Source organism: Squalius cephalus, assembly GCF_949319135.1.
Source record: "Squalius cephalus genome assembly, chromosome: 1".
Classification (NCBI taxonomy): domain Eukaryota; kingdom Metazoa; phylum Chordata; class Actinopteri; order Cypriniformes; family Leuciscidae; genus Squalius; species Squalius cephalus.
This window is the reverse complement of record NC_137122.1, coordinates 21,835,517-21,845,582: the sequence shown is the minus strand read 5'-3', so window position 1 is coordinate 21,845,582 and position 10,066 is coordinate 21,835,517. Positions and strand designations below refer to the sequence as shown.

The 10,066-nt window shown below is 41.4% G+C and overlaps 1 protein-coding gene across 1 annotated transcript; it reads left to right on the top strand.

Annotated features, from left to right (window-relative positions):
- Window positions 1–438: 438 nt before the first annotated feature.
- LOC307164269 (volume-regulated anion channel subunit LRRC8D) lies at window positions 439–10,060 on the top strand. The gene is made up of 5 exons (XM_079880882.1): window positions 439–548; window positions 2,192–3,058; window positions 3,397–3,647; window positions 4,410–4,787; window positions 5,640–10,060. The coding sequence occupies exons 2-5, from the start codon at window positions 2,192–2,194 to the stop codon at window positions 6,745–6,747; spliced, it is 2,604 nt and encodes an 867-aa protein (XP_079737008.1). The 5' UTR covers window positions 439–548; the 3' UTR covers window positions 6,748–10,060.
- The last annotated feature ends 6 nt before the right edge of the window (window positions 10,061–10,066 follow it).

The following is a 10,066-nucleotide window of genomic DNA, read 5'->3' as shown; positions in this document are numbered from 1 at the left end:
TTAACTTTCAAAAAGTGGCCTTGTGATTGAAATTCTACACGAAGATCTATCATTTTAGGTCAATTTGACTGAACGTAATTCAGGACATAATTTCAGCTTTCCAAACAAAAGCCTGTGACTCATAAAACTACAGTAAATTAATTTCTCAAAGCTTTGATGTGTCCAAACTCATGTAAAGTGACTCGTGAGCGCCGCCTGCTGTTCACATTTGCTGCACTGCTTTGAGAGGAACAAGATAGTTCTCAAAGGTCTGAAGAAGAGTCCTGAGTAAATACAGAAAACCTGACATTTACATATATATTTCATGTTGTTATTTCTGTGTATACTTGTGAATCCAGTGGCTCTCTGTCGTGTTGTTATGTGAATGAGCCCATTGTGTGCAGGTTGCCATGGAGACCTGAAAGCTGCTTTGGGGCCCATGTGTGTGTGTGTGTGTGTGAGAACAGGGGAAAGTTAGTGTGCGAGAACAAACCAGCCTGCACCGGACCGGGCCTTTCAAGACTCCGTGAAGTGTGGCTTCGGTTCTGACGACGTTACAGTGCATCACAGTAAGTGCATTTCTCTAACTTTTTGTATTTTTGTATATAGGTTAGATGATGTGTGATGAGATTCTGCAGGATTTGGGTTTCTAGATTCATGCGCTCAGCTTTATGTGCCGAATCAGATCTCATTATAAATGCATTAGCAGAAAACTTTTTCACTTCAATACTCTACAGCAAACTACATAACTAAACGTAACTTTAGAAGCTCCTTTAGAGGTGTTCACTGAGTTATACATTACATTAATGTTATCACACTGAGTGTCCTGCTGTTACTTTACTGAGTGATCAGATGGTGTATTTTCACCTGCTGGACCAGAAAACAGCTGAAAAACCCCACAGATGCACATCAAATGAGGGACTCATTTCTAGAGACCAACATATAGAACATAAAATCCCATTAACACCCTAATAACCACATAGCAGCGTACTAACAACCACCCAAAATATTGAAGCAACCGCATAGTAACACACTAACACCCTAGTAACCGCATAGCAACGCACCAACAACCAATCGGAACACCCTGGCAACCGCATAGCAACACACTAACACCCTAGTAACCACATAGCAACGCACTAACAACCCCCCAAAACACTGAATAAACTACATTGCAACGCACTAACACCCAGGTAACAGCATAGCAATGCACTAACAACCACCCAGAACACTGAAGAAACTGCATAGCAACACACTAACCCCATAGTAACCACATAGCAACACACTAACACCCTAGTAACCACATAGCAACACACCAATAACCACCCAGAACATCAAAGCAACTTCATAGCAACACACTAACACCCTAGTAACCACATAGCAACGCACTAACAACCACTCAAAACACTGAACATAGCTACATAGCAACACATTAACACCCTACTAACTACATAGCAACACACCAACACCCTAGTAACCACATAGCAACGCACAAACACCAAGGTAACCGCATAGCAATGCACTAACAACCACCCAGAACATTGAAGAAACAGCATAGCAACACACTAACACCCTAGTAACCACATAGCAACACATTAAAACCCCCAGAACATCAAAGCAACTGCAAAGAAATACATTAACACCCTAGTAACCACATAGCAACACACTAACAACCAATCAGAACACCCTGGCAACCGCATAGCAATGTAATAACAACCACTCGGAACATTGATGCAACTGCATAGCAACATTCTAACACCCTGGTACCCACATATCAACACACTAACAACCAATCAGAACACCCTGGCAACTACATAGCAACAAACTAACACCCTAGGAACCACATATCAATGCATTAACACCCTAGTAAACGCAAAACAATGCTCTAACAACCACACAGAACACTGAAGCAACTGCATAGCAACGCACTAACACCCTAGTAATCACATAGCAACACACTAAAAAGACCCAGAACATCAAAGCAACTGCAAAGAAACACACCCTAGTAACTACATAGCAACACACCAACAACCAATCAGAATACACTGGCAACTGCATAGCAGCGCCTACCAACCACTGAATTGCAATGCCCCAGCAACCACTAACAAAACCTGAGCATCGATAGAGTAATTTTTGAATGTGACAAACAGTTGCTGTTTGCTTTTAGATTCTCAGATCTGTGTTAATGTGGTTTCTCCTCTCTCTCCGACTGTAGATGTTCACGCTGTCTGAGCTGTGGTCGGGCAACGAGCGTCAGGGCAGTTATAAGCTGCTGAAGCCGTGGTGGGAAGTCTTCATGGACTACCTGCTGGTGCTAATGCTGATGGTGTCCATCCTCGCCGGGACTCTTCTGCTGTCCAGGGACGGAGTCGTGTGCGTCCCCGTACACTCCTTCTCTACCAACTACAGCTCTCCTATGGAGCCCATGTCTGATTTTGTTTACACAGGCACAAAACAGTCTCTTGGGAGTCCGGCAAAGGGGCGACGTACCAACTTGGACTTCCAGCAGTACGTCTATATCAGCCAGGTTTGCTATCACGAGGCGCTGCCCTGGTTCTCGCGCTTTCTACCGTACGTGACTCTGCTCCACACGCTGGTTCTGCTGGCTAGCGGCTGCTTCTGGTTCCACTTCCCGCTCACGTCCGCTCGTATCGAGCACTTCCTGTCGCTCCTCGCCAAGTGTTGCGAATCACCCTGGACGACAAGAGCGCTTTCGCACACGGCCAAACTGGACACTCGCTTTTCGGAGGCGGAGCAAGTAACGCGACCCAAAGTTCAGGTAACATCTTCGTACAAAACACGCAATTCGAGTTTGGACTCGGGGACGGACAGCCCTCTGCTGGCGGGGACTGATAGTGCATCCACTACAACGCAACCGTCTCCATGTCCCTCCACTTTATCCCACTGCTCCACACTCTCTGCTCGGTCGCTCAAGGATCCGCTTCTGCCGGCACAAGTCGTCCCGGACGGGTCCAGACCGGGAGCCACGTTGGACCGCAGCGACAGGGAGCAGGCCAGAGCGCTGTTCGAGAGAGTGCGCAGGTTTCGCACTCACTGTGAGAGTTCGGATGTTATCTATAAGGTAACCTACAGTATAAGTCAGTTCATCACCTATAGTTTCAGTTTCATGCCATTGTTAAACTCAAAACAGCAACTTTTGGTTACCAGCCACAAATGTGGTTTCTTTGTTCTGTTGAACACAAAAGAGGATATTTAGTAACCTGTGGTTATTCAGACAGTTGCTGGTCCCCAATGACTGACAAAGTGTGGAAAAAAATTCTGTTATATACTGAATTGAATAGAACAGAGTAGAATACAATAGAGTAGTGTGGAATAGACCAGAGTAGAATATAATAGAGTAGAGTGAACTATCCCTTTAACAACAAATATCTTCACATGTTTTCACTCCTCCTCCTGTAGGTGTACACTGCTCAGACGGTGTTCAAGGTCCTGAAGTTCATCCTGATCGTGAGCTACGCTACTCCTCTCCTGAGCTCCATCTCTTTCAGTCACGTCTGCCAGCTTCACTCTCACGCTCTGACCGGCTACAGCCTCTTCCAGTGCAGTCACTCGCTGTCCTCCGTCCTGCGCAAGCTGATGCAAGCCTACATCTCGCTGCTGTTTCTGTTCGGTCTGCTGGGCGTCTACGCCCTCTTCTGGATCTTCCACAAGTATGGGTGTCCCGAGACAGGAGAGGACTGTGTCCATGTAGTCTGTAGTCTGTCTCCATGTGTGAGTGTCGAGAGATTCTGGTGACTGAACCAACGTGTCTATTTGTGTTCTAAGAAATTCTAAATGCAAATGGAGTGCATTAGCCCCGGACACTTTTCAGCGGCATTGGTTGCTAAAATATTTTTCCCATAGAAATATTAAAAAGTCTGAAGTTCTCGTCCGAAACTTTCGTCCGTCCTAAAAAAATTTGGATCGGGTTCGATTTTCTGCGTTTTTCGCATCCGTAGCAAGCATTTTCAGAGGTGTTTTGACATTGTAGAATACGAAAAAAATGACTCTTTAGCTTAAAAGTTATAAGCCATTAACAAAACCAACCAGCCACGAGGTGAATCACAACATTACAAACTTTTATCAAAAATATATTTGAGTTTAATATAGTTTATTATATCTGTAGAAACAACATATTTTAAGCTCATTGCAAAATATAAAGAGTTCTTTTTGCGTAATTTGCTACCCAGCATTATGGGTAATGAACAGTTTTTCACCAGGAATTCCACTGTTAAACAAGTTTAAAAAGTAAGTTTTAAAATAGGGCTTCAACAGAAGCATTTACCATCGATTAACTCACAGGTTCATAAAGGTTCATAAGTCAATGTCACAAATCTTTTTCCCATTTTTACTTCCGGAACCCGACTGTTGCAATCTATAATGGTTTGAGATGAAACTATGATGAAATCTTATTGAATATGCCTAATCCTCAGGTCTTTGAGGCAGTACTCTTTCCAGAGTCTACGTGAGAAAGGACCCATGCTAGACGCACCTGACCTTCACAATGACCTGGCGTTCCTCTTGCACATGGCCGACCAGTACGACCCTCTGCTGTCCCAGCGTCTGTCTGTGTTCCTGTCTCCGGTCAGCGAGACTCGCCTGCTGGAGGAAAGCCTGGAGCGGCGCTGGGGAGCCGAGCGCTTGCGGTCGATGATCACGAGTGACACGCAGGGCCAATCTCTGCTGCAGCTCGTGGCTCTTCCTCGCCTGCCACCGGCCCTCTTCACCCTCAGCCAGTTACAGGTGTTGAAGCTGGAGCTGATCGGAGACGCCAAACTCACAGCACAGATATCTAACATGACTGCACTCAGGTGGGTATTCACACCGATACACAAGACTGCCTTTAGCTTTAGGCACAGAACAATGTCTAGGTAGAAAAGTGCACATATACATAAGCTGATATTAGGGTTTGCTTGATTGAATTGAGAATGCTTTTCAAATTCCAGTTGCATTTCAAATTTGAACGTAAGGAAGTAGAATTCAAATTAACTGGAATTAAATTAATTTAGAATGAAACTTTTCTAGTAAACAGTTTAACTGAAAAAAAAGGAGTTTATAGGCCTTAAGGACAGAGCAAGTACGACAGACAAACAGACAGATAGACAGACAGCTGGACAGGTAGATAGATAGATAGACAGACAGGTAGATAGATAGACAGACAGGTAGATAGACAGACAGACAGACAAACAGACAGACAGATAGATGATAGACAGACAGACAGATAGACACAGACAAATAGATAGATAGACAGACATGTAGATAGATAGACAGACAGGTAGATAGACAGACAGACAGGTAGACAGACAGACAGACAGACAGAAAGACAGACAGACAGGTAGATAGACAGACAGACAGACAGACAGACAGACAGGTAGATAGACAGACAGACAGACAGACAGATAGATAGATGATAGACAGACAGACAGGTAGATAGACAGACAGACAGGTAGATAGACAGACAGACAGACAGACAGACAGGTAGATAGACAGACAGACAGGTAGATAGACAGACAGACAGACAGACAGACAGACAGGTAGATAGACAGACAGACAGACAGACAGACAGGTAGATAGATAGAAAGACCGACAGGTAGATAGATAGACAGACAAGTAGATAGATCAGAGGTTGCTGTATGAGTTGATGAGGCCTGTCTTCTCCTCAGGGAGCTGCACCTCTACCACTGCACTGCCTCAGTGGAGTCCGGAGCTCTGCAACACCTTCAGGAACACCTGGAGACTCTGCACCTCACCTTCACCCTCGCCTCCGAGATCCCGACCTGGGTCTATTCCCTCCGCGGCCTGCAGGAGCTGCACCTGAGCGGGAGGTTGAGCAGCGAGGGCGGGATGGGGCGCGGCTGGGCCCTCGTTAGCCTCCGACAGCTACGGCACCTCCGAGTCCTGGTGCTGCGCGGCGCGCTCCAGAAAATCCCGGGGGAGCTCAGCGAATTAGCCGGGAGTCTGCTAAAACTGGAGATATACAATGAGGGCACTAGGTTGTTGGTTCTTACGGGACTGAGGCGCTTAACCGGATTAGCAGAGGTGCAGCTGAACGGATGCCAGTTGGAAAGGTTGCCATCAGCACTGCTAGCGCTTACAGGTCTACGTATTTTGGACTTGCAACACAATAGCCTGCGTACCTTAGAGGAGCTGTTGGGATTGCAGCATCTGCGCCGTTTGTCTTGTTTACGACTTGCTTGTAATCATGTCTTGGCTCTTCCGGCTAGTGTAGGAGTGCTGCGTTCGCTAGAGCTCTTGGATTTAGCGCATAATCAGCTGCGAAACTTACCGTCGGCTCTCTTTACGCTACGCAGACTGCGACGCCTCCTGCTGGCCGGGAACCTTCTGGAAGATCTTCCGGCGGAGGTCGGCGCTCTGACGCTGCTTAGCGAACTGGACCTCAGTGCTAACCGGCTCGAACGCCTTCCCAAAGAGCTGTTTGGAAGCTGCGTAGAACTTCGCAGCTTGAACGTCGCGAATAACTCGCTGGGATCTTTGCCAGCGGGTCTGGGCGGCTTGACTCAGCTGTCTCGTCTGGATGTGCGGGGAAACAGTCTGGAGGAGCTTCCCGTCGAGCTGGGGTGCTGTTTTGGGCTCCGTGGAGGCGGGTTTCTTGCGGAAAACTGGCTGATGCACACCTTACCTCGACAGGTCAGGGACGTCCTGCAGCAGTCCGGCTCTTCTGAACCTCCGTCACGACCCAATTCGGATTGTTTTCCTAACTTTTCGACGGCGCAGTGGAGCTTTCACTCCGCACTAGAATCTCGGATATAAAACGATAGCTTCAAAGTGAACTTACGGACTCTGGGGTTTGTTTTTTGATAAACAATATTTAACAACCCTTATGGCAAAAGTAGTACACTTTGGTATACCTTTAAAAAGAGTACTTAAGGAAACTATTTACTTTAAAAGAATATACTTAAGTGTGAAATGAGTGTGCACTCAGAAGAAAAGGTTCTAAATGGAACTTTGAAGGATTATGTCAGGTGCATCATTTTTGGAACCTTTTCATTTTTGAAACCTTTCATTTGTTCCTTTCATGAGATAATTGTATGGATTAAGTTTATAAAATAATATACTTAAAGTGCCTTTGAACACGCAGCTTTGTTTGATGCGTTGACGTAATTTCCACTGAAACAGAAAGCTTTTCAAATAGCCAATAGTGTTTAGTTTACCTCACAGACTGCAAGTTGTACTTGACAGCACCATGGAAGCGAATCCGAGCACTGATGATACATTGGATTCACTTACACTTTAGTATACCTTTAAAAAGAGTACTTAAAGGCACACTATGTAAGATTTTTGGATCAAAATATTCAAAAACCACTAGAACAATGTTACATATTTTATTGATTTGTGTACTTACATTATCCCAAATGTTTCTAAGAATGTTTAAATACAGAGAAATTAGCAGTTTTAACCAGGACACGGACCGTGTCCGTGCGTCGCCTATCAAAGACATCATACCTGCGTAACCCTCGATTTCCAGTTTTATTTCGTAGAAACCACGGAATCACCAAAGTCCAAAGACACTTTAATATAATATGTGTTTATTAGACAGGTGAGCAACTATTTGGATATATTCATCGACAGAAAACGAATCATTGTTATACAAGCTCAACACGGTTAGTCTTTTTGTTTAAATCTCGTTTTCTTCATTTACCGCGAGTGCCATATTTACCATGCCTAATATCGATCTAGCTCACTGCAGTGTGCAACAAGTGTCTCATATATAGCCGTCGAGCAAACGCACAAAGTAGCATTATAACAACTTTCAACACACTCAGATGTATCTAATATGATACACAAGGCCTTGTTTCGCTCCAACGGCTTTCACAACGTTAATAAATCTTTAATAAATTACCAGTCATCCATGAATATGATTTCTGTGGAGGTGAAGACAACAACTCCTATGATTCCATGAAATCAAGGCTTCATCAAGCTACACCTTTGTTTTGAATAAACGACCTCTAGTGGCGAAATTAGTGTGCCTATTAAGAAAACAAATATATTCTTAAACAAGTATATTGTTTAAAACAAAATACTTAAGTGTGAAATGAGTGTGCACTCAGAAGAAAAGGTTCTATATGGAACTTTGAAGGATTATGCCAGACGCATCATTTTTGGAACCTTTTATGTGTTCCTATCTTGAGATAATTTTATGGATTAAGTTTTAACTTGTTTATTCATTTTTAATTGTAATTCAATTTTATGAATTAAACAGTTCTTACACATACTTTATCACTAGGCAAAAATTTTATAACCTGTAAACATGAAAGAATTATGCAATAATTTCTCCCTATAGAACATTTTTGGCATAAAGGCTTCTTTAAAATTGGGTCAAGAACCCTAAAGTTCTATAGAGAAACCCACTAAACCATTTTTCTATTGTATTTGTAATATGTTTAAAGTGTACTGCTAAATTACAAGCATTTATAGTAAACCAAAATATTTCATTGTCATTTCTATTGAAACGTATGTCATATTTTAAATATATCAAATTGGGATTACAAATATATTTAAAAACATTAAATAACTAAATGTTGTATCAAATAACATGCTGCAGTTAAAAGGTACTTTACCTGTGTTTTAATATGTTCATCAACACATTGAAATAAGTGTACTTTGTTAAAGCATGACAAGATCATCAAAACATAATGGTTTAAAATGTACTTTGAACTAAAACTTTTAATTTGGCATTATTATTAAGTGAACTTTTTTTAAAACTGTACTTAAAGAAAAGTTATGTTTTCACTCACTAAAGTGGCCTTTTATTTAATTAATATTAGATTACCTGAAAGTACTCTTTTTAATTTTCTATTTTAAATACACCTTTAAGATTATACTATTCCTATTTAATTATTATGATAATAATATTACTAAATTAAGTCTGGAAGAGTCAGTCTCTTCCCTAGAAGACTTTTGATGTAACATCTATGGACAAACTGATGTGACGACTGACAAAATTAAATACATTTTACCTTAATTAACAGGTTGATGTCACTGACCCAATGTGTGAGGCTCAATGGCTAACCCATTGTAAACCTTTCTAATCTTGACAAACTACAGGCTATCATTTTAAAGCTCCTACGACTCAAGTTTTCATATTTGGTGACTCTTTTTTTTTTATTAATTTGTGATAACTAATCGGAGTCATAAGGTGATTTCAGACCTTTTTTTATGAAATAGTGATGCACATTCTAGTTTTGTGTCTACAAATGTTTAAAATATAAAGAACTATTGACAGATATGATGCATTATGTCTTCAACGCAAACTATAATGCATGTCTGATTGCTTTACACATGTCCTTTCTACGTGTTTAGATGCTGAATTCAAATAAAATACAGTCATATTGCCCATACTATTTTTTTAACAATGTTTCCTTCATAAATAGTAGTATGTGAATAGTATTGGTAACTGGTAGTATTGGACTGACAGGTTAACTAAAACGTACCATGGTATTACCATCTATTTTTTTGGAAATTTACCAACTTCTATGATAGTCTTTCTTTAGTCTTGATTTGATTCGGTTTACTTATGGAAGCCACAAAAGAAAAACATTGTTTTGGTAAATCTTAATTATTAAAAAACTACATGATAATTATGGCATAAAAAGACGAAATTAAGTCATTATTATGACATACTAAGTCATATGAGATTTAAAAGTAGAAATGCCATAGGCCTTAAATTGCTACAATTACATCATTATGTTATTACTTCAATATGTAATATTTGTGACTTCTTTAGCCATAATCTCTATTTTATTTTATTTTATTCATGTTTTTTTAAAGTCCTAATCAAGAATTTTAAGTGATAATTTTGGTTTAGTATGTCATAATTTCGACTTTTATATCACAGTTATGATTTTTTTATGTAGCGGAAATGTGCATCCATAATATGGCGCAAGATATAAATCATTTAATAGGTTTAATTGATAGGTTTACTGTTTTAAGTCATTTATGTTAATATTCCTTCCTAAACTACTTGCAAATATAGTCAAATGTTTCAATCACCTTCAGAAACTTCAGAAGAGAGCTACAAATATCCCGCCTACCTCAAACGCGCCCAACGCGAGCACGACTTCAACGCCCC

Excerpts from the sequence above, each read along its gene's own strand:
- LOC307164269 (XM_079880882.1), top strand. The coding sequence starts at position 2,192 with ATGTTCACGCTGTCTGAGCTGTGGTCGGGCAACGAGCGTCAGGGCAGT. Across the intron at positions 3,059-3,396 it reads GTTCGGATGTTATCTATAAG|GTGTACACTGCTCAGACGGT; the intron begins GTAACCTACAGT and ends CTCCTCCTGTAG. Across the intron at positions 4,788-5,639 it reads TCTAACATGACTGCACTCAG|GGAGCTGCACCTCTACCACT; the intron begins GTGGGTATTCAC and ends TCTTCTCCTCAG.